The sequence below is a fragment of the Mustela putorius genome, unplaced genomic scaffold, assembly GCF_011764305.1.
Source record: "Mustela putorius furo isolate JIRA1106 unplaced genomic scaffold, ASM1176430v1.1 tig00000196_pilon_pilon_pilon, whole genome shotgun sequence".
Classification (NCBI taxonomy): domain Eukaryota; kingdom Metazoa; phylum Chordata; class Mammalia; order Carnivora; family Mustelidae; genus Mustela; species Mustela putorius.
The window spans coordinates 12,360,335-12,383,034 of record NW_025421310.1 but is presented as its reverse complement, the minus strand read 5'-3'; the positions used below and the strand labels follow the sequence as shown (position 1 = coordinate 12,383,034).

At 56.1% G+C, this 22,700-nt stretch overlaps 2 protein-coding genes across 9 annotated transcripts; both read left to right on the top strand.

Moving 5' to 3' along the window:
- Window positions 1–7,658: 7,658 nt before the first annotated feature.
- CCDC9 (coiled-coil domain containing 9) lies at window positions 7,659–20,463 on the top strand. 8 transcript variants are annotated; one of them, XM_045077111.1, is made up of 14 exons: window positions 7,659–7,806; window positions 9,411–9,484; window positions 9,629–9,733; window positions 11,339–11,440; window positions 11,636–11,884; window positions 13,271–13,354; window positions 13,447–13,620; window positions 14,693–14,874; window positions 17,035–17,081; window positions 17,185–17,317; window positions 17,770–18,200; window positions 18,693–18,768; window positions 19,710–19,759; window positions 20,325–20,463. In XM_045077111.1, exons 2-14 carry the CDS (start codon window positions 9,482–9,484, stop codon window positions 20,363–20,365), a joined length of 1,677 nt encoding a protein of 558 aa, XP_044933046.1. In that variant the 5' UTR covers window positions 7,659–7,806; window positions 9,411–9,481; the 3' UTR covers window positions 20,366–20,463. The 8 variants fall into 8 exon arrangements, with proteins under 8 accessions (XP_044933046.1, XP_044933047.1, XP_044933045.1 ...); XM_045077112.1 differs by having other exon boundaries at window positions 18,693–18,785; XM_045077110.1 differs by lacking the exon at window positions 20,325–20,463 and having other exon boundaries at window positions 18,693–18,785; window positions 19,710–20,277.
- A 921-nt stretch (window positions 20,464–21,384) lies between these two features.
- Window positions 21,385–22,163, top strand: INAFM1 (InaF motif containing 1). Its single transcript, XM_045077115.1, has one exon. The coding sequence runs from the start codon at window positions 21,397–21,399 to the stop codon at window positions 21,823–21,825; it is 429 nt and encodes a 142-aa protein (XP_044933050.1). The 5' UTR covers window positions 21,385–21,396; the 3' UTR covers window positions 21,826–22,163.
- Window positions 22,164–22,700: the final 537 nt, after the last annotated feature.

The window sequence follows — 22,700 nt, the reverse complement described above, 5'->3', positions numbered from 1 at the left end:
TGGTTCAAGTACTGTTCGTTGAATGAATGCTTGTCCCGCGTGTAAAGCGGCAAGGAGTGCGCCACAGCGGCTCCTGGTGGCGAGCGGGAAACTCGCTCCGCGAAAGTCGGCCCGCTTGGCTGTCAAATTTCCTACCAGATCTTCACGTAGTTTGGGAACTATGTACTGATGCTAGAACTTAGCTCCATTTCACGTACAAACACAAGGTATTTTTAATGGTGTCTTTTTTTTAAAAGATTTTATTTATTTATTTGACAGAGAGAGATCACAAGTAGGCAGAGAGATAGGCAGAGGAGGAGGAAGCAGGCTCCCCGCTGAGCAGAGGGCCGGATGTGGGGCTCTCTCCCAGGACTCTGGGATCATGGCCTGAGCCGAAAGCAGACTTTAACCCACTGAGCCACCCAGGCGCCCCTATTTCCAAAGTTCTTTAAAACGTTGTTGAGACAAAGGCATAACATACACCCTTTCCTAAAACCCACAAATCCCAAGTGTAAAACTCCATGTCATCAGCTCCCCAGGGAAAGGGATAAAACCTGACAAGCTCCAGCCTCTTCCCAGGAGGAGGCCCTTTCGAGTCCCTCCCCCCTGGACTATCATTATCCTCAAATCTTTTTTTTTTTTTTAAACTTTATTTATTTGAGACAGCGAGAGAGGGAACGCGGGCAAAGGGAGTGGGAGGGGGAGACGCAGGCTTCCCACCGAACAGGGAGTCCCACGAGGGGCTCCATCCCAGAACCCTGAGATCATGACCAGAGCCCCCCAGGAGCCCCATAATCCCCGATTCTAACAGCAGAGGTGACTTTTGCCTGTTCCAGAACTTCCTATCAGTAGAATCACATGGTATGTGCTTCTTTGTGTCCGTCTGGCTTTTGTCACTCGCCATAATGTTCCTAAGATTCGTGCATGCCGCTGAGCGTGGGGAAAGATGGTTCATTTTCCCTGCTGGATGGTCTCCCCCTGTGTCAAGACACCGCAGTGAGAATATCCATTGCCCCGCTGATGGGCATTCTGGTTGCTTCTGATTTGGGGTGGTATCAGTTTTGCTCAGTGCGGCCACCACCAAGCAGCCCAGACTGGATGGCATGAAGCAACAAAACTTTCTTTTCTCATAACCCTGGAGGCGAGAAGTCCTACCTCAAGGAGCCAGCAGGCTTGGTTTCTTCTGCGGCCTCTCTCCTGGGCTCTCGGATGGCTGTTTTCTCCCTGTGGCCTCCCACGGGTTTGTATACTCTGTGTGCGTGTATACTAATCTCTTCTTATAAGGACACCAGTCACATGGGATTAGGGCCCACCCTAATGACCTCATTTTCGCTGAATTACCTCTGTAAAAGGCCGTTGTCCAAATTAGGTCACATTCTGACGCCCTGGGGCGGGGTTTGGGTGATTGACACATGAATGGGGAGGGGACACAAATCAGCCCATCAGGGGGCAATTATGTTAAAGCTGCTATGAACATCTAACCCCCTTTTTATTTATTTTATTTTTTAAAATTTTTTTAAAAATTAAAAAAAAGATTTTTATTTATTTATTTGACAGAGAGAGATCACAAGTAGGCAGGGAGGCAGGCAGAGAGAGAGAGGGAAGCAGGCTCCCCGCTGAGCAGAGAGCCGGATGCTGGACCCGATCCCAGGACCCCAAGATCACGACCTGAGCTGAAGGCAGCGGCTTAACCCACTGAGTCACCCAGGCGCCCTAACCCCCTTTAAAAAAAAAAAAAAAGATTTTATTTATTTATTTGACAAAGAGAGAGAGCACAAGCAGGGGGAGCAGCAGGCAGAAGGAGAGGAAGAAGACTTGTCCTGGAGCAGGGAGCCCGATCCCAGGACCCTGGGATCATGACCTAAGCCCAAACCAGCTACCCAGGCATCCCGCTGCTATGAATATTCTCATAGGTGACATGTTGCTTGGTGAATGTGTGCATGCATTTCTGTTGGGTCGATCCTGACGAGTGTGTTTGCTGGCGCCTAGGGTGAGTGTTCGCATCCAACCATAGCTGAAATTGCCCAGAGGTTACCCACAGTCGCGGCGGCATTTTGTATCCCCCTCCAGCCGTGGGCAAGCGTCCCCGCGGCTGCACACGATCTTTACCACCGCTTGACCTTGTCAGGCCTTTGCACCTGAGACATTCTTTTGTGGGTAGACACAAACTGTTATTTGCAGGGTTTCAGTATAGCATGAATTTTCCAGGGAGTCCCCTACTTGCGTCGAGGGAAAATTGTGCTACGTTGTGTTCAGAAATCAACCGAGGGTGATGCATCATTCTGGATCATCACGTCACGCCTGCAACCCTGCTCCTGCTGTCAAAGTCACACCCGAGGAGCTCATCACAGCCACCAGCTGCGGTATTCCAGGGTCCCCGGGAAGACTCGCGTGGAAGACTGGGCTGCACACGCGCCTGCGCATGCGCTCAGCCCTTTTTAGAAATCTCAGCTACCCGCAAAAGGATGTTGTTTCATTAGCAAGCGTTCCAACACCCAAGCCTATTCGTTGTAAGAGCTGAAAGCGTTTGACTACTTCTTGACGATTTCCAGGGTTCACGTGTGTTGCTTTATTATAAATTTCTTCCCTTCGATTTCTGTAATTTCTCCTTTATGGTCAATTTAGGTTATTATATTAAAAATGATGTGTATAGGGGTGCTTGGTTGGCTCAGTCGGAAGAGCATGCGACTCTTGGTCTTGGGGTCGTGTGTTCGAGCTCCAGGTTGGGGGTAGGGTTTATTTAAGTTAAAAAAGAAAAAAAAAATGGGATGCTTCAGTGAAGCATCGACCTGCTCACGTCATGATCCTGGGTTCCTGGGATGGAGCCCTGAATGAGCTCTCTGCTCAACAGGGAGTCTGCTGCTCCTTCTCCCTCTGCCCCTCTCCCTGCCTCGTTCCCCGTCTTTCAAAAGGATGAATAAAATCTTAAAAACGAAAAAAAAAAAGATGTATGTAGGTAGGACATACTGTGTAGGCATTTCATTTAGAGGGGAGTACAAGCGGTATTTTGCAAGGAGTTTGTGTCATAAAGCATATTTGGGATAGGATGGAGTTGGGTCCTGCTGGGCTAATGGTTTGGGGACACCGAAGCTCTGGGAGAACGAGGTTGCTTTAGTGATTCCATATGTATTGAGAACTACTATGGCCTTGTGCTGGACGGTTCTGGGGACTCAGTGGTGACAGCAAAAACCCCAGCCCTGCCCCTGGGCAGTGAGGACTGGGGTGGGCAGGACTGGGATGTGAGAATCAGGGCGGTGGGGGGGGGTACAGCCCAGAGTGGCACCCGACCTAGCTGGGGGTAGGAGGGTTTCCTGGGGGAAGTGACCTTAGCGCTGAGCCTGGTGGAAGAGGTTTCCAAGCAGGAGGACTAGCCTGTGCCACCATCCAGGACCCAAAACATTGTTCCGTGGGCCTGGAGCAACATTCCTTAAGATTGATTCCTTTGGATCTTTCTGGGGTGTGCGGGGCTCTACGGAGGGCTGGGCCACGTGAAGGCTTGCAAGACCCTGGGACTAGGTTCCAATCCTGGCCCTGCTGCTGCTGTCGCCAAGATGCCTTCATCAGGAACCTGAGAATGGGACCATCTCTGGAATCAGGGCCTTTGCTGGTGAATTTCAATTAGGGATCTTGAGAAGTGATCATCCTGGATCAGGGAGGCCCTACACCCCACAACTGGTGTCCCTGGAAGAGACAGAAAAGGAGGAGACACAGAGCCGTGGAGAGGAAGGCCACATGAAGACCCAGGCAGAGATGGGAGTGATGCGTGTAGCCACCGAGAAGGGCCTGGGACAGGTCCTAGCTCAGAGCCTAGGGAAGGGGCAAGTCTGCCCACACTTTGATTTCGGACTTGTGGCCTCTGGAACTGTGGAAAGATACACGTCTGCTATTTATAATTTTTTTTTTTCAATTCATTTGACACAGAGATAGAGAATACGAGTGGGCAGAGCGGCAGGCAGAGAGAGAGGGAGAAGCAGGCTCTCCGCTGAGCAGAGAGCCTGATGCGGGGCTAGATCTCAGGACCCTGGGATCATGACCTGAGCTGAAGGCAGAGGCTTAACCGACTGAGTCACCCGGGCGCCCCATTTCTAAATTTTTAAAAACATTTTCTTTCTTTCTTTCTTTATGAGAGCGTGAAAGGGAGAGCGGGCGCACACGTGGGTGGGGGGAGGGGAAGGTACAGGCGGGAGGGGGTAGAATCTCTAGGTCTCTAAGTGGACTCCCTGCTGAGCGCGGACCGGATGCAGGGCTGGATCCCAGGACTCTGAGATCATGACCTCAGCCCAGACCAAGAGTCCAATGTTTCACCCACTGCGCTCCCCTCCTGCCCATCCCCGCTGAGTGCCCCACTTATGCTGGTGTAAGTCATACAGTTTGTGGTTGTTGGTTACTACCAAGCAGCTGTGACCCACTGTGCAGGGGAGCCTCAGTGAGCCTGTCTTCCTCTCTGTAAAATGGGCATCAACAAGGCCTATCAGACCGTGAGGCAGATGCAAAGGGAGCAGCCCTTTAACCAATAAGGCAGCAAATGTCTGTGACTGTGACCTGTTGCCAGAGGCCTTGGTCTGGCCAGGGGTGTTTCAGGTAATAATAAGACAGTTATGGGGCGCCTGGGTGGCTCAGTGGGTTAAGTGACTGATTCTTGGTTTCAGCTCAGGTCGTGATCTTGGGGTCATGAGATCGTACCCTGTGTAGGGCGCCGTGCTCAGGGCAGAGTCCAGAGTCCCCTTGGAGTTTCTCTCTCTTCTCCCTCTGCCCCTCCATTCCCCCTCCCTCATCTGTCTGTCCCTCTCAAATAAATAAATCTTAAAAAAAAAAATGAGTAACGTTAAGCATACCCACTGTGTGCCAGACACTGTTCTAAGAGCCTTTTGCTGCCATCAAACAACACACATTTATTCTCTTACAGCTGTAAGAGAGGTGCTGTAAGAGAGGTTGCAGAAGCAACCTCCCTGGGCCAAAATCAGGGTGTCACCCTGGCCGCACTCCCTGGGGAGGCTCTGGGGAGAATCAGTCCCCTGACCTTTTTGAAACTTTTCCCAGTGGCATTCCTCACATTCTTTGGCTTGTGGGTCCTTTCCTCCATCTTCAGTGGCAGCCACATGATATGTTGCCCCTCCCTCTGCTTCCCTCTTATAAGGACCCTTGGGATTACAGTGGGCTCCTTGAAATGGTCCAGGATCTTCGCCTTATCTCAAGATTATTTTTTTTTTAACATTACAATACAGATGCAAACGAAGGTGGAATCTTTTTTTTTAAAAGATTTTTATTTATTTATTTATTTGACAGAGAGAGATCACAAGTAGGCAGGGAGGCAGGCAGAGAGAGAGAGAGGGAAGCAGGCTCCCCGCCGAGCAGAGAGCCCGATGCAGGACTCTATCCCAGGACCCTGGGATCATGACCTGAGCCAAAGGCAGAGGCTTAACCCACTGAGCTAACCAGGCGCCCCAAAGACAGAATCTTACTGTACTTTTCAGCATCCCTCTTTCATTCCACCCCCACAAGCAACGGATATATGCATATATGCATGTGTGTGAAAATGCCACTTTTTAGCCAGGGAGAGGTGACTCAGACTACATAACTCTTAGGCCATTGAACTGGGAAAGACTGAAAGTGTTAAAACACTGTGTTAGCGAGGTTGTGGGGAAACACTCACTCTGGCCTCGCTTGGGTGAGTGGAAGTGGGCATGGCTTTTTTGCTGAGCCGCCAGCATCAGACGAGGCTGTCCTGTGAGGCAGATGAAGTACGAGCCTCCAGATGTCTCGTCCAACAGAGCCAGCACTCTGTCCAACACCCTGGATGGTGCTCTTGTCTTATACTTTTTTTCACTCTCTGTTTCAAGAGGGCTTCTGACCTTGTAGACACTTTAGGCCCTGAACTACCTGCGTCCACCGTGGTTTTTTTTACTGAAACATCATAATGTAAATTACCTTTTGATCTGGGAATTTGTCTACCTAGAAGTCATAATAATGGTCTCCATGTATTGAGAACTTAACAGTGTCTCAGGCCTCGCGCCAAGCACTTTCTGTGTTTTCATTCATTAATCCACTCACTTCTGCACTACAGACCCAGTAGGGAGGTGTTATGGTATCTCCTTCACAGATGAAGTTGAACTCCAGAAAAGTTTGATACGTCACTCAAGGTCACGCGGTTGGTAAGTGATAGATCAAGGTCATGTGATTGGTAAGTGATAGATCTGAGATTCAAACCTGGGCCTTCTGGTTTCAGAGTCTGTGGTCTTAATCATGATATCAGGAGTCCTTTTTGAGCAAGCTTATGGGTCATGCACTTACAAAGATGTGTGCCCAGAGAAGTTCAGTGTAGCATTGTCAGCCATCTCCCCAATTTGGAAACAACTCAAAACATCCATGAGACCAGGCAGGGCGGATTATGGCCCATCTCTAGGACGGAATATCACACAGAAGTTTTAAAGGTTGTCAACCATCCATTGCTTAAATAAAGATATATGATCTCAGCGTAGTATATCTGGTTTTGTTTCATAAGAAGGGAGGAAATAGTCGTAACAGAGATTGATCCATTCATAAATACATTTTTTTGTGTGTGTGGGGAGGAGACAGCTTACTGTGTATGAGGCCCTGTTGAAGGCACTGGGGATGCAGCAAGTTATAAAAAGAGGAGATACAGGGGAGCAGACAGGCAGAGAAGAAGAGAAATAAGACACTGGGTAGTTTAGAGGGTGAATGGTAAAATGGAAAACTAGAGTGGGAAGAAGAAAAGGGATGGGAGATTTTGCAGTCTCCAGACAGGCAGCTTCAAGGAAGGCCTGTTAAGTGGGGCTAACATCTGAATAAAGACCTGAAGCAGTAGATAGTGAACTTGGCAGAAATTTGGGGACTTCCCCAAAAATTCGGTTATATATGTAGAAAAGGTCTTTGAAAAGCTGTTAACAGTAACCTTGTAAGGGACCAGGGATTAGAAGGTGCTTCCACTCTTCCTGTTTTGAGTCTCAAGATAAAATTGCCAGCAACCTCAGGGAATCTGGTCTGCCCACTTGTAACTGTCAACGCTTTTTATCAATTGTAATGATAGGTTCATTACATCGAATTTTTGGTTAATGCGTGTAACCCCCTGGCCTCTGTAACAAAATCCTGCGGATCCCTCTCTGAGCTTCCTTCAGTCCCTGTAATGCAAGACACTCACGCACCACAGGGCCTTTGCACAGGCCCTGTTGTCGGCCTGGACAGCCACCGCCTGTTATCCGGAGGCCTCTCTGTAAGGTATCTCCCACATTTCTGTATCTGTTATTTCGTATTTACTTGTGCCTCCCCTCACCAGCTCATCTCTTTGACCCGCTTCCTCCCCATGCACTGCACCTTCCCCCAGCCTGGCACTCAGTGCAGATTTAGAGAATGCAGGAAAGATTCAATCGGTTGATATTTTTAAGCTTCTACTCTAAGGTTTCATTGGCAGGAGCATGAGGGATTCCCCAGTCACCCCCAGCACAATCTGGCATCAGGAGTCTTTGCCTCGTGCCTGGTATCTATTTATTGGAACCAGGAAAGAGGAAGCAGGTAAAGGCCGGAAAGGGGTTGTTGTCTCCTTTCCCCGGAAGGAGGTAATCTAGGCCAAACGAAGTTGAGCAAGCTTCCAGAATACCCCTGTGGACCACCTAGACTCACGCCCACCTGCAACCGAGGGGGCGCGGCGCCTTTAAGGTTCCCGGAAACGGGCCGGCAGGACCGGAAGTGGCCCTCTTTAGTTCCCCTCTTCACGTGGTGCGGGCGGGAAGTGACGCGAACGGCCCGGGAGCTGCGGACGCGGAGGCCGACGGAGCCAGAGTAGCGGACGCCGCGGGGTCTCCGGGACAGGTGACCGGGGGAGGGGGTCGGGAGCGCTCCCGGAGGGGGCGGGGCCTGGCGTCCCACGTGGGGGGAGAGGGAGCGGGTGCGGGCGGGGCAGCGTACTCTGCGGGGGGGCGGGGACAGGACGCCCACATGGGAAGCTGGAGGGGCCCAGGTGGGGCGGGACGTCGGCGGGTGGGCAGGACCCGGGCGGGCCGGGCTGTGGGTGGGGCCGGGGCGTGGGGCTGTAAAGTTTTGCCCGTGCTGGGGGCGGAGCCAAAGTGTGGCCCAGAGAGCTAGGGGGCGGGGCTGGCACTCTGGCCGAAAGTGCTGGGGGAGGGGCCAGAAAGTTTTGCCTGAGCGTGAAGTGGCTCCAGATCGTCGGCCCTGACTTCCGAGGGTGGGGCCGGGGTCAAAAAGTTGTGGGTGGCAGGGGCGGAGCCAGGGTGCTGGCTGGGCATGCTGAAGGTGGAGTCAGAAAGTTTTGCCGGGTGTCTGAGCGTCCGCGCGGACGCTGGAGGCGGGGCCAGAACCTCGGTGGGGGTACTGGGGGCGGGGCCATCGTTTGACACGACGAGGCGGGGCTGGGAGGCAGGGGGCGTGACCGGGAGGTTGGCTGGGCAAATCGTAGGCGGGGCCGGTGTAATAACGCGAGAGTAGGGGGCGTGTTCAGGCTGTTGCTGTGGGACCCAGGGGGAGGGGCTTGGGGGAGGGCTGGGAGAGTCAGAAGCCGGGTCTGGTTAAAGACGCGCGTGTGGGCGGGGTCAAGGGATTAGCGGGAAAGGCGGGGCGGAGAAAGTTGGTCCTGGGGTGGGGCGGGGCCTTGGCCTTCCCGACCCGGTAGAGGCTGGAGCTTTTCCCTGCGAAGGCGCGCGCGGACGGGGAAGTTTTGTCTGCGTCGGGGCGGGTAGAGTATTCCCTGGGTTGAGCCAAGCCCAGGAAGCCTCGCCAGTGGACACCGGGCCTGTTTTGGGAATCTGCGGGGTTGTTGGGGAGGCAGCGGTACCTTTCTCCGGACGTTGGAGGCGGGGCTTGGACATCCCACAGGGAGGCCTGGGTTTAAAGTGCTCTCCCAGGTCAGGGCAAGGTGTAGGGTTCGAGCTTGTTTTTGTGTGGGGTTATTTTGAACCGTTCCTGGGAAAGAGGTGGGTTTAGACGGTTCACGGGGATGGAGGGGCACCGGAGTGGGCAAAGAAAGGTGGGCTTAGAATCTTCTTGTACAGATAGGGAGCGGGAGGATGTGTCTAAAGCACTCCGGAGATGGAGGCCTGGGTTAAAACTCCCAGCACCGGGGTCTTGAGTCTGGGCTAGAATCTTGTTTTGGAAGGGAGCAGTGTTGGATGTTTCCTTAAGCTGTAGGGTGGGACCAGAGCTTTCCCAAGGTGGGTGCGACTCTAGTGTTTAAGTAGGGAATGGGCACAAATGTCCAGAAGGTGGTGGACTCTAGATTTCTCCCGGTAGGGGTCGGGCTCGCACAAGAAGAGGGAATGGTGGTGAGGACTAGAATTCTCTTGTGGGTGCAGCTGGGGTTGTTCATGTGCATGTGTGTTTGGGAGGATCCTGGGTATGGGTGAGACGGAAGCAGATTGGGGAGCCATTGGCCTTAGTCCTTTTGTTCCCTTTGCCTTCAGGAACCCCCAGTGCTGTGTCCAGAGTCTACAGGGGAAGGTTGCTGGGACCCTGGCCCCATCTTGCCAGTGGAATGGTGAGATGGAAACTGGGCTCTCTAGAATCTACGCTTTGGGTCAGGGGCTTGGGAGGAGGGGACCCAGGACTCAGACCCTGGATCCAATGGCAATGGGTTGGGTATAGGTTTTTCTTACTGTTCTCAGTTGTCTCCTTCTCTCAGTCAGCCACACTGGATCTGAAATCGAAGGAGGAGAAGGATGCCGAGTTGGACAAGAGGATCGAGGCTCTTCGGCGAAAGAATGAGGCCCTCATCCGGCGCTACCAGGTGCCCTAGCCCCGCCCTGGGAGACCCCATCCCCTCTCCTCCCCGCAGTGAGTTTCCCTCACCTCTCCCTTCAAATCTTTTCATGGCTCCCCATCACTCTCAGGATAAAAGCCAAAGGCCTTAGCCTGCCATTCCTTCTTTCATTCCATCGTTCCATCGTTCATGCAGGAATACTTACGGGGCCTTCACTGCCAGGCTCTAGGCTGAGTGTGGCTGGACACACAGCTATGACTGAGACATCCGTGAGGTTATTCCAGACTTTACAGTCCAGAGTTCACAGTCCAGTAGGAGCACCGGCCGTTCCTCAGGCAGTGATGACCCGCAGTAGGCTGGGTTAAACCGCAAGAGATTAGAGGTCAGGTGGGAGCCAAAGGGGGCTCTTCACCCAGTGTGGGGGATACTTGGGAGGGCTTCCTGGAGGAGGAGATTCTGAGACCCGAAGGGTGAGTTAGCCAGCTGGAAAGAAGAGCTGTATGTGTTTCAGGCGGAGGGAACAATTTGTGTAGAAACTCGGAGCTTAAGGTTGGAAGGTCAGTGGAGGGATATTGACCCTGGCAGCCAGACTGGGAGTTTGGACTTTCTCTTGAGGGCACCGGGGAGCCCTGGAGGGCTTTGGAGCAGTAGCAGGATAAGGTCAGAGTAGCCTTTTAGGAAGAGCCCCCTGGCTGCTGTCTGGTGTTGGTTGGGAGGAGGGGATACTGGAGCCCAGAGACCAAGGAGGAAGGAGAGGAGGTGCCGGGCATGGGACAGGGCTTTTGGGAGGGCTCAGTGACAGGCTGTGAGGAGCGAGAGGTCACGATGCGGCTCAGGTCTTTGTCAAAAGTGCCAGGGTGGTTGGTGGAGCTCTTCCTGAAAAGAGGCCTGAGAGGAAGAATGGGTTTCATTTATTCATTTTTCATGCATTCATTCGTTTACTTTAAAAAAAAAAAAAAAGAGGCATATTGAGTTTCTGTTGTGTGTCATGGATGATTCTAGCTTTGGGGTATACATCAGTGAACAAAAGAGCCAGATACCCCTGTCCTCAGGTAGCATCTGTTGCATGGGGGAAGGCGGACAGTAGGCAAAATACATGTAATGCCGGGTAGTGAACAGGAGAAGGGCCAAGAGAATGGTAGGAAAGGTCAGGGAAGGCTTCTCTGAGAAGGGCACATTTCAGGAGCAGAAACCTGAAGGAGATGAGGGACTAAAGGCTCTCTGGGGTAAGAGTGTTCCCAGCAGAGGGGGCAGTAGGCGCAAAGGCCTTGAGGCAGGTCTGAGCCTGATATGTTCTAGGAACAGTGAGAAGGGCAGGGTCAGTGAGGGGGAGAAGGAGGGGGAGAGGGTAGGGGATGAGGTCAAGTGGTCATGAGGCCGGACCCTGTAGGGCCCCATAGGTTGTGGGGAAGCCTTTGGCTCATACTCAAGAGATGGGTACCCCAGGAGGCTTCTGAGCTAGAGAATAGCGTGGTGTGGCAGTGGTGGGGAAGATGCTGAACTGACCAGCTTTCCTGTCAAACTCAGGAGAGAGGCCTAGGTGGGGGCTAATCTTGGGGGGAGTTCAGGGGGCTGTGGGAATCCAGCTGGCACCAGTACCTCTGACACTCTCCTCCTGCTGTTTGGTTCTAGGAAATTGAGGAGGACCGGAAAAAAGCTGAACTCGAGGGAGTGGCTGTGACAGCTCCCCGGAAAGGCCGCTCAGTGGAGAAGGAGAACATGGCAGTGGAGGCGGTGAGCTCCGCACTGGGGTGGGGGACTCCTCAGGACAGAGAGGGGGTGAGCATGGAGACCTGGGGCCTGAGAGCTCTCCTGTGCTGGCTGCCTCAGCCCTGGGGCTGGTCTCCAGTCTCACCGCTGCTCTCAGGTTTGGGGGGTCCCAGTCTCCTCATCCCGGTGACTGTACTTTTCCTCCCTTCCCTCCTCCAGGAGAAGAGCTTGGGTCCCTCCCGGAGGTCTCCTGGGACCTCGCGACCTCCAGGGGCCAGCAAGGGAGGCCGGATGCCCCCCCAGCAGGGAGGGCGGGCAGGCATGGGCCGGACAGCCCATAGCTGGGAGGCCGGTTCTGGGGAGCAGTCTCGAGGAGGAGCTGGTGGCCGTGGCAGGAGGGGCCGGGCCAGGGGGTCCCCTCATCTCTCTGGAGCTGGAGATGCCTCAGCTGCCGACCGCAAATCCAAGGTAGAATCTCGGGATAGGCCGGGGTCATCCGGCAGAGGCCCTTACCCTTACCGTCTCGTTGCTCTTTGGTCCTACTCTCAACGTGGACCGGTATCTGTTTGTTGTCTTTCTCCACCTCTCCATCAGCTTTTTCAGTCCCCCCATCTGCTCTTTCTCGCTCTCATTCCTCCCTCCCTCCCCCTGATGGGTGCTTCGTGTGCTCTCCCTGGTTTTTTTTTTTTTTTTTTTTTTTGTTATCTCCCCTCCTGTTGCTCATTCTGGTGCAATGTTTCCGTCCAGTCCATGTGCGCTTGCTCGCTATCTTACTCTGTCCATCTCGCAGCTGGATTTCTTCGTGGGGAGCATTGATGTACCTGCAACTGCTCTCCCTCCCAGATGCGCGGGTCACGGGCTGGGAGACTGTCTAGCAGAGTGGCTCAGGGCCCACCTTGGACTTGGGGTCAACTTGGTTCAATTAATTCCCTGCCCTTGGGCAGCTCACTTCCCCCTGGGAGCTTCTGAAGAGAGTAAAGAGTCAGGTTTCAAGGGTATTGTGAACATTCTGGGACATCAGGCATCGAAGCCCTCCAGGGAAGCACTTGAAGAACATTACTTGCAGGTGTTTATGATTTGCACACGTTAAGCTGTTGTCCTCAAAAGACCTCAGGACACGTGGCTTAACCCGGGTGTAAGTTTATTTCTCCCCCGTATGCCAAGCTGTGGGAACGCAAATGTCCTCTCTGGCAACTTGGCTGTGTGCTCATCTAAAGTTCTGTTCCCACAGAAGAAGGGGAGAATGGATTGTACAGCGGAGGGGGGGCACCTCGCCATCTGCCAGGTTATTACTGCTGTTACAACATCATTTCTGTGACAGCTGTGGGGTGTTGTGGTCCCTGGCTCCTTTTCCGGGTGCAGGGGTCCCCTAGAAAGATTGGCGGCTGAGATCTATTACAGTGGGAAACGGAGGGGAGGAGGTGGAGGGGACTACATCTGGAGGGGATCAAATGCGGGCTCAGAAGTGATCTGGTCTGTTATAGCCACACCTTACGGTGCCCTCAATTCCTCCAGCATTGAATCCTGATGACAAAGGGCTGCCTACCAGGGACTCCCTGCCTGGGGTTTCTGTAGGTCCCCTCTGCCTTATACAAACCCCAGTTCCAGACCCCAGCAGGAAAGCGGGCGCCTAGTATATGCCACACCATCGGCACAGACAGCTGAGGTGCTTTGAGCTCCCTTAGTAGCTAACCGTTGCCCGGGGATGTGCCGGGAGCCAAATGCCCAGATGCCAGCCCGGAGCGGGCTTGGTGAGCAGGCCCGTCTGCAGAGAGTCTCCGGCCTGCTGTGGTTGTTTCTCTGCGCGGATGCTGACTCCCGGTGTCCCTGTCTCTGTGTCCTGCCTGCCCCCAGGAGTGGGAGGAGCGGCGCCGGCAGAACATTGAGAAGATGAATGAGGAGATGGAGAAGATAGCGGAGTACGAACGCAACCAGCGGGTCAGTGCCCTGGGTGTCCCTGTGGCGGGGTGGAGCCTCCTGGGCCCCCATGAGCTCTCCAGCCCCTCCTCCCCCACTCCCTGTGCCCGTAGGAAGGTGTGCTGGAGCCCAACCCGGTGCGGAACTTCCTGGATGACCCCCGACGACGCAGCGGGCCCCTGGAGGAGCCTGAGCGGGACCGGCGGGAAGGCAGCCGCCGGCATGGGCGCAACTGGGGGGGGCCTGACTTCGAGCGGGTGCGCTGCGGCCTAGAGCAGGAGCGGCAGGTGGGTGCCAGCAGCCAGGGCACCCTGGGTCGAACCCCAGTCTGCCAACGGCCTGTCCTTCCTGCAGTCACTCTTTTTTTTTTTTTTTATTTTTTTTTTATTTTTTTTTTTTAAAGATTTTATTTATTTATTTGACAGAGAGAACTCACAAGTAGATGGAGAGGCAGGCAGAGAGAGAGAGAGGGAAGCAGGCTCCCTGCCAAGCAGAGAGCCCGATGCGGGACTCGATCCCAGGACCCTGAGATCATGACCTGAGCTGAAGGCAGCGGCTTAACCCACTGAGCCACCAAGGCGCCCCTGCAGTCACTCTTGATGGGGGTTGCCAGGGGGGTGCCTGAGCACCAGGCCCAGGGTGGCCAAGACAGCGGGTGTGGGGGCAGCCTCAGCCTCGAGCTGATGGTCTGTTCTTGTTTGGGCACCGTCGTGCTTTCCTCTTTAGCTTTATGGAGCCTTTGGGCGACGTCCTCTCGCGAATGTCAATAGTGTTTATGGGACATTTTGGGTGCTGGATATGGACTTAGGTGCTAGGGCTTTTTCTTTTTCTTTTTTTTTTTCTTTCTTTTTTTAAGATTTTATTTATTTGAGGGAGAGAGAACGAGCAAGCAAGCACAAGCGGGGGTACTTGGTAGAGGGAGAAGGGGAAGAGACTCCCCACTGTGCTGGGAACTCGATCCCAGGACCCAGAGATCATGCCCTGAGCTGAAGGCAATGACTTTAATGACTGAGCCACTCAGGTGTCCACTGGGACTGTCTTAGGGCCAAGCTACTGCCCCAGTGGAATTGATTCGGGGGGGGGGGCTGTGTAAACCAACCTGCAGTGGGGTGTCAGGTAGTGCAAAAGGTTGTGAAGAAAACTCCATCAGGGAGAGAAACTAGAGAGGGTGCTCCTTGTGAGGGAGCGATCTGGGACGGCCTCTCCGCAGAGGTGCCTCTGGAGCTGACCTGGTTCTAGCCTCCAGCCTGTCGCCCCTTATGTTGGGCATGGCCCTACTGCTGAGTGCAGCAGGCACATGGGGGCTGGGTGGGCCGGCCTGGGGAATGGGGCCCTGACTGCCTGTCTGTGGGTGGGCAGGGCCGCCGGGCTGGCCTAGGCAGTGCTGGGGACATGACGCTGTCCATGACGGGCCGGGAGCGGTCAGAATATCTGCGCTGGAAGCAGGAGAGGGAGAAGATCGACCAGGAGCGGCTGCAGAGACACCGCAAGCCCACTGGCCAGTGGCGGCGGGAGTGGGATGCCGAGAAGACCGACGGGATGTGAGTGTCCCCTCTGCTCACCCCCGTTTGGCTCCTTGGCCTTGACCCTGACTTCCCTCTGTCTCTGTCTCTGGCATCCTGGCCGGGCTTGGCTCCCTGGTGCAGGCTGCACTCGGCTCCCCGTGGGATCGTTCTGGGGCTCAGGTGGCAGACGCTCTCTGGAGAAGTGCTGGGCGTGGCATTGGCAGGTGTGTGGGAGGGAGGGGGACACGCTCCCTGCCCTGTTGGCGACGGTGGCATTGCTGTGGCGGGAAACTAAGCTGATCTAGTTGGTGGTTTGTGCAGCAGTGCCCTGGCTAAGGGCACGGATGGAAATTCTAAATAGGGAAGGTGCAAGGACGGGTGGCCGGTGATGGGACCTTCAAACTGCATGCCCGCCCCCCCGAACCCACACCCCTCATCCGGGGGGCACCTTTACCCTTATCTGGCCGGGTCCCCTTTTGGGCCCCAGGAAGCAGCCTGTTAGTCCAACTTCAGGCGAAGCTCTTCCTTGTGTCATTGACAGGAGGGCTGGTCTCCGGACCGAAGAGCCAGGCATTGTTAGACCTGCAGTCATTGTTAGACCTGCAGCTGGAGTTTATTTATTTATTAATTTTATTGGGGGTGGGGTGGGGACAGAAGGTGAGACAAAGATAGTCCTCACGCAGACTCCTTGCTGAGTGCAAAGCCCCACGTGGGGCTTGATCCCATGACTCCAAAATCATGACGGGAGCTGAACTCAAGAGTCGAACGTCCAGCCGAGTGAGCCCCCCCCCCCCCGCGCCCCTGCCATTGTCGTTGTTATGCCGCTTCCTGCCCCGCTGCTCCGGAAGTTCTCACGCTGCCCTGTTCGGTTGGCGCTGGCTGGACAGAGAGGCTGTTGGCTGTGTGCCCAGTGTGCGGAGCATTCATTTCTGGATCAGGGGGCAGAGCTTGTGCAAGTGCGAGACTACGTTGCACAGATACTGTAGCTGACCCTTTGGAGGCTTTTAGGGAGACCTTGTCAGGGTTCGTCCCTTGTGTCTCTGAGGCAGCTTGCAGTCAGTCCATTAGCCCGTGCGTGCTTTGATTTCCATAGCTTTTTTTTTATGATTTTATTTTTTAAGATTTATTTTACTATTTAAGATTTTATTTATCTATTTGATAGAGATATAGTGAAAGAAAGTACAAGCAGGGGAGTAGCAGCCAGAAGGAGAAGCAAGCTCCCCACTGACCAGGCAGCCCGATGTGGAGCTCGAATCCAGGACCTTGGGAACATGATCTGAGCTGAAGGCAGACAATTAACCAACTGAGCCACCCAGGCGCCCCAGCAAAAAAAATTTTTTTAAAGATTTTGAGGGAGAGCAAGAGCATGCACGGCTAGTTGTGGAGGGTAGAGGGAGAGGGAGAAGCAGGCTCCCCACTGAGCAGGGAGCCCCACACAGGGCTTGATCTGGCTCTCACCAGGCTCGTTGACCAGAGCTGAAGGCAGATGCTTAACCGAATGAGCCACATAGGCGCCCCTGTCAGCAAATATTTATTGAGTCTCTTATCTGTGTCATGAAAGGTGATGGCAATACAGTGATGAACGAAACACTTCTGCCTTCAGGGAACCTCGAGTCGAGTTGGAAAGGTAGAAACTCGATCCAGGGGTAGGTCACAAAGAACAGCAAAGAACAGCAAAGAATATGGAGAGGGATGGAGGCTCTTGTTTTAGACTTTGGTGATATATGTAAAATAACATGTGATTATGTTAGGGGTTTAGGAGGGTCTGAGCTGAGGCCTGGAGGAGGTGAGTGTGCAGGCCACAGAAAAGTCTGGGGAAGTGTCCCAAGAGCAGCAGGTGCAAAGGCCCTGAGGTGGAGCTCTGTGTTTGGAGACTCTGTTTAGCCAGGGAGATGGGAGACAGTGATAGGAACAGAGGCCAGACTGGAAGCTAGAGATGATGTACTTCCTAAATTTTTGTTTTTTTGGGGTCAAATACTGACTTTTTTCTATTTGTCACTACAATGCCAAGTTTGCCTCTTGCCCATCCCCTGATTCTGTCTGCCTTCTAATCAGTGACCTCCTCTGGTTGACCATCTCTTCTTCTATGATCTTGATTTTTGACCCCGGCCCCCATCTGTCTCCCTATCTCTTCCCACCCCTCTTTCTCCCACTGTTCCCCCAGCTGCGTGCTCACCCCCTTTCTCTTTTTCCCAGGTTCAAGGATGGCCCAGCTGCTGTGCTCGAACCATCCCACCGCTATGGTGAGTGGGTGTCCTGGGGCGGGGGGTGCAGCTGGCAGGGCCCGGCACAGGGGTGACTTTGTGCCATGCCCCTGTCCCCAACTCCTCCCGGATTCTGTTGCAGATGACCAGGCCTGGACGCGGCCCCCCAAGCCCCCCACTTTCAGGGAGTTCCTGACCCAGCACAAAGCTGAGGTCAGCCGCAGGAGGAGGAAGAGTAGCCGACCCCAGACCAAGGCAGCCCCTCGTGCCTACAGGTGGGGGCACCCCTTCCTTTGGTGTGTGCACATCCTCGCACCCCCAGCAGGGCTTCTGGCTTGATCCGTGGTGGTTCTGACTCCTGCACGTGGGGGCATGTCTGTGCTGTCTCGCACCTGTCTTTTCTCAGTGCTTGACTCTCTGTGGGTCTGGCTCTTGTTTCTGGGGAGTTCAGGCCTAGCTCTCTGCTTTACCTCCATCTCTCCCTTCATCTCCATTTGCTTCTCTTCTGCCACCTGCCGCCCCTCCATCTGTCTGTCCCTGACACCTGGGGACACACCCCCCCATTTCCTTCTCGGCTTTCCCATGTGCTGGCTTCGCTCCTGGAAAGCTCCAGCCCCCTCGCGCCCTGAGTTGAATTTGGCAGCTTTTCTCCGGTGGAGGACCTGGAGGTGAGATGCCCCTTTTTCCTGGCCACCCGGGCCTCACCTCTTTCCTCTGTCCCCTCCAGTGACCATGATGACCGCTGGGAAACGAAGGAGGCAGTGTCCCCGGCCCCTGAGGCCCCCCAGCCCACTGCCCCTGAGGAGACAACCACGCAGGTAAGGCGGGCTCTCGTCGCTGGGGAGGGGGCCTGGGGGTGCTCGGGGCCCACCTCCTCTCCCCGATCTGCCTTGTGTTCCCCACAGCCGCTGGAGACCCCAGCTCCTCCTGCCCACCGGCCCCCTGAGGATGAGGGGGAGGAGGACGAGGGGGAGGAGGATGAGGGGGAGGATGAGGAGTGGGAAGATGTGAGTGAGGAGGAGGAGGAGGAAGAAGAGGAGGTCGAGGAAGAAGAAGAAGAGGCTGATGATGAGGAGGAAGAACCAGCCCAAGACCACCAACCTCCGGAGGCAGAGGCCACCAGAAGCCCTATGGGAAGCCGCACCGGAAGTCCCACCGGTGAGCAGGCTGACACAGAGCCGTCCAGGCCAGAGAAGCCCCCGCCACTGCCCCAGGCCCCTGCCACGCCTTCTAGCCCCTTTTCACCCCCTGGGGACCACCAACCCGTGTCTGACTGGGGTGAAGAGATGGAGCTGAATTCTCCCCGGGATGCCCACCCGGCTGGTGTCCTGTCCCTGGGCGAGGCCTGGCCTTTTGGAAATGCATGAAGCTAGCTGTTTGTTTGTGTACGCACGCGCTCCGGGGGTGCACTGGCTGTGGGGGCTGTCTGGGGCTGGGCCCCGGGACCATGGGTGCCCCACCGCCCTGGTGGCTGGGAAGACAGTCCATGCCTGTCTCTGGAATGCCCCGTCCCCAATAAAGAGTTCAAGTCCTCAAATGATACTCCCCAAGTGTGTCCTTGAACACCCCTCTCTCCCCCAGGGCCTTCTCTCTCAGGGTGGGGGAGAATTGGGAGGGGTAGGGACTTGACTGGGCCTCCTCCTTCCCCAGGAGGTGACCAGCCAGCCCCTGCCTCCCTGGAGAGTGGGCCCAGCCTCCCAGGAACCCAGAAAGCAGAGGAGGAAAGGTCTGACGCAGCTCCAGGTGGGGGAGTGGACGGGGCCCAATGGGGCCTGCTTCCTTCCTCTTTTTCTCCCTCTGGCGCTGAGGGGAGGGTTTGGGGAGAGTAGGACAAGAGTGGAGCTGGGTATGTGGGGCATAGCTGTGGACGTGGGGGTGAGGCTACAGTGCTAGGATCCTGCGAGACTGGGGCCAAGGTCAAGGCGGTGGAGCTAACTGGAGAATCTCGTGCTGGGGATTGAGTGGAGGGGGGGGGGGGCTGTGAGGAGGTGGAGCCGAGATGGGACTGGGATTTGGAGGCAGACCCCGGTGTCTGGGGATGTCCTCTAAAAGTAATGGGGTGGGGCTAGGTTCAAGGGGGCGGGGCTGAGGGCAAAATTAGGAATTTAAATAGGAGAGGGGTAGAAATACAGATTTAGCTGAGGGCAGGATTGGCTTTTTGAGGTCTAACCACGTAGGATAAATTAGAAACGCAGACTCCCATGAGAATGTTGGGCCCAAGGCTGCTTCCACCTCCATCAAACTAGGTTGCGATCCAGGGACCTCCCCAGGAGCAGGGTTAGAGTTTGGGGCAGAGCCAAGGAGATCTGGTTAGCACTCTTCGTGGGCAAGGGCAGAGAGGGACAGGTCCAATAAGGCGGGCGTGATGGGAGTCAGTTTATGCCTGTGGGAGTGTGAGGGGGGCGGCGGCTGGGGTGTGCGAGGACAGAGTTTAGGGTGACTACAATGATTTCATCGATTGTAAACAGGCTTCTGTTGGGGTACACGCAGCTTGTGGGTCCTTTGCGAAGATGAGGGGAGTCCGAAACCCATAAACCATTTAGCACGGGGCGACTGCAGCCGGGCTTAGTTGGGATCAGAGACAGAACTGGACGGGCGGGGGAGGAGGTGTCCTGGTGGAGGGCTAGGGAGACTGTCCCCTCCGCTGACTGCCTCTTCTTTCCTCAGAGGCGGGCACCGAGGGCCAGGAGACCGCGGAGATCACCGACTTCCAGAGGGTGCGTTTCTGCAAGGTGGTGGCTGCCGCTCCGCCACCGGGGGCCGCCCGCTGACCGCGCCCGCCGACCGTGGCCTCCGCGCTCTGCACTAACCTGCCGCCTTGCGCCTCTGTCCTCTGCTTCCGTCACACTCCCGCCAGAAGAGGGTTAAATGTAAGGGGGGCGGAGCCAGGGACCGTGAACGGGGTGGGGCCAGGGCAATAGTCCAGTCTCACGCTTCGGGGGGCGCCGTGGCACCGGGAGGGCTGAGACGCCCCCCCCTAATCACCCACCTAATGGAATCCATGGGGTGATAGATGCCGGTCCCCGGGCCTAGATTGTTGCCTCCCGGTTTACATCTGGGGCCTGGCAGATAGCTGGTGACTCTTCCACTGGACTCGGAATTACCGGGCCCCGTCGCCTATTAAACGCAGTGCTTCCGCTAACCTTTGAACTGTGTTTCTGGCAGGGCAGGATGGGTTGCTATGCTTGGCGGGCTTTTCCGTGGCGGAAGAGGCGGGAGGAAGGGGGTCTTCCTTTCTCCACCCCCCTGATACGTCTTCCCTCCCCTCCCCTCCTCCCGCAGGCCTCCCCGAATTCCTGAAGACGCTGCTGGGAGGGGACTGAAGCTTCCCCGCCTTGATGGGGTGGGGGCGGCAGGAGGGGGTTAGTCTGGATTCCCAGGCTGCGCTCTCTCCTCCCCGGAGACCGCTCTGAATCCCGTGACTTTAGGGAGAGGGAGAAATAGAGGGTGGTGGGGAGGAGTTGGGGAAGGGGCGTGATTGGGTTGTGGGGCCCAGCTGGGACTTCGGGGGTGTTTAGGCCTCAGGACACTAAGTACGGAGGAGGTCCTGCCGGGGGCGTGGTTAGGATGCCGGCGCCGGGCCAGAAGTCTGGCGGACGGAGTTAGAGCGCAGGATGGCCTTAGATGTGGATGGAGCGGCGAGAGCCGGTTTAGATGGGCGTTCCTAATGCGGGTGTGGGGTGCAGCCCTCGGTCGGGGGCGTGTTCAGTACGGTGCTAGAACTAGTGGAGTGAGGCGGAGGAAAGGGGTGGAGCCTGGACTAGAGAGCGCGAGTCCAGGGAGAGAAGAGGGTGGCTTCGAATGCAATAGATTTCGAGTCTGATTCGGAGAAAGGCAAGTTAGAAGCGGAGCGGGCCTGCGGGCTAAGGACCGGGGTGCTTTGTGAGGCTTGAACCTCGCAAGGCCGTGGAGCTCGGAGGCGGGGCTGGATGCATGGGAGAAGTCTAAATCCCGAAAGGGGATGGGGTTAAGGCTGGGGGAGGAGGCCAGAAAGGGGAGGGCGGGGCCAGGCTCTGGGCGGGCTCTCAGGTAAGAGGTGTGGGCATCACACCGAAGCGGGGCGGTAGTTGGAAGCGCAGGGAGCTATCTTTGCAGGCCCAGGGCGGGGTCAGAGCTAAGTGAGGGGTGGGGTCGGGACGCTAGTTAAGCCTTAGCTTGATGATGGTTGGCTAGAGACTGGGGAGGGGGCGGACCCAGAGCTCGGTGGAGACCCGCCCGTTTGGGGGCGTGACCATGCTGGCGGGGGCGGGGTTGGACGAGGGAGATTTAGAACGCGGAGGCGGTCCTCCGAGGGGGTGGGTGGCGGGGGCGGGGCCTGCGCTGGCTGCTGCGCGGGGCCCAGTGGGCTGCGGGGATGCGGGGCACGAGCTGCGTGGGCGGCGGCGGCGAGAGCCCGGGTGGCGCCGGGCTGAGCGAAGGCCCGCGGGGCCGCTGGCTGCGCCTCGCCCCGGTCTGCGCCTACTTCCTCTGCGTCTCGTTGGCCGCCGTGCTGCTCGCCGTCTATTACGGGCTCATCTGGGTTCCCACGCGGCCCCCCGCGGGCCCTGCCGGCCCGCCGCCCAGCGCGCCGTCCCCTCCGTGCGCCGCCCGTCCGGGCGTGCCGCCTGCCCCGGCGCCCGCTGCTGCCTCGGTCTCCTGCCTTCTGGGAGCCCCCGGCGGGCCACGACACCAGCTCGAGCTGCCGCGCAGCCGCCGCCGCCGCCACAGCGACCCCAGCCGCCGCCCGAACCGTCAGACACCCAGAGAGACGCCGGAGGCTGCGGGGGGGCGAGGACCCGGGTAACCCTCCCTTCCAACCCAAGCTGGATCGCCGCCTCTCGAGAGCCCGCGCCCCCACGGCGGATGCTCCGTTACCCGGTTGGGCCCGGGCTCCCTCTTCATGACTTCGCCTAGCGTCTCCGGAGTCGTCATCCAGAAGAATGGGGGTGGGGGCGCCAAGGGGAGCTGGCCCGGGGCCTCGCTCCTCTACCGTCAGGCCGGGGTCCTCCACCATCTGGCAGAGCCCATCCTGACCTCTGCTTCCTGACACCCTCCCTAGTATTTTGAGCATAGAGCCCACCGCCCTTCTGTCTCAATCTCCGTGTCCATGTCCTTGTGCAATAAATTCCAGCCCCAACTGCCCGGTGCTGTGTTGTATTGTTTGCGAGATGGCTCTACTTTCAAGTTTATGAGGGGAAGGCCTTACCCGCGTCTGATCTTCATTTCTCTTGCCCTGGGTGGATCGGGTGGCTTCTCCCCTGACCTGGGTGGGGGTGAGGTGTGTGTTCTTCTCTCGCCATCATGTGGTTTTTGGGCCTGGGAGGAGGCTTCTCTGCAATGGGGCAGTTGAAGGTCAGACAGTGTGAAGGACCTCACAGCTCTGCGGATACTTGGGGCAGAAGAGGAGGGCGTCTGGAGGGAGGTAGAGGGTCTGCCCTCCTATTACAACACAGGAGATGAGGGGAGAGATGGGATGATTTCAGGCAAGAATTAGGGTTTGGGGGATTGTGACTACTATAATTACAATGTCAGGGATAGAAGCTCAGTCACCCTGAGACGTCAGGATGCTACTGGAAGGGACTGAGGCCTTCATCCTGGGGTCTGAGAGAGGAGGGTGGACAGGGGTGGTAGTGGGCTTCTCTGCCTCCCTGGAAATCACAGAGGAAGTTACCAGCGCTG

Excerpts from the sequence above, each read along its gene's own strand:
- INAFM1 (XM_045077115.1), top strand. The coding sequence starts at position 21,397 with ATGCGGGGCACGAGCTGCGTGGGCGGCGGCGGCGAGAGCCCGGGTGGC.
- CCDC9 (XM_045077108.1), top strand. Across the intron at positions 13,621-14,692 it reads GCCTAGAGCAGGAGCGGCAG|GGCCGCCGGGCTGGCCTAGG; the intron begins GTGGGTGCCAGC and ends GTGGGTGGGCAG. Across the intron at positions 17,318-17,769 it reads GCAGCCCCTCGTGCCTACAG|TGACCATGATGACCGCTGGG; the intron begins GTGGGGGCACCC and ends TGTCCCCTCCAG.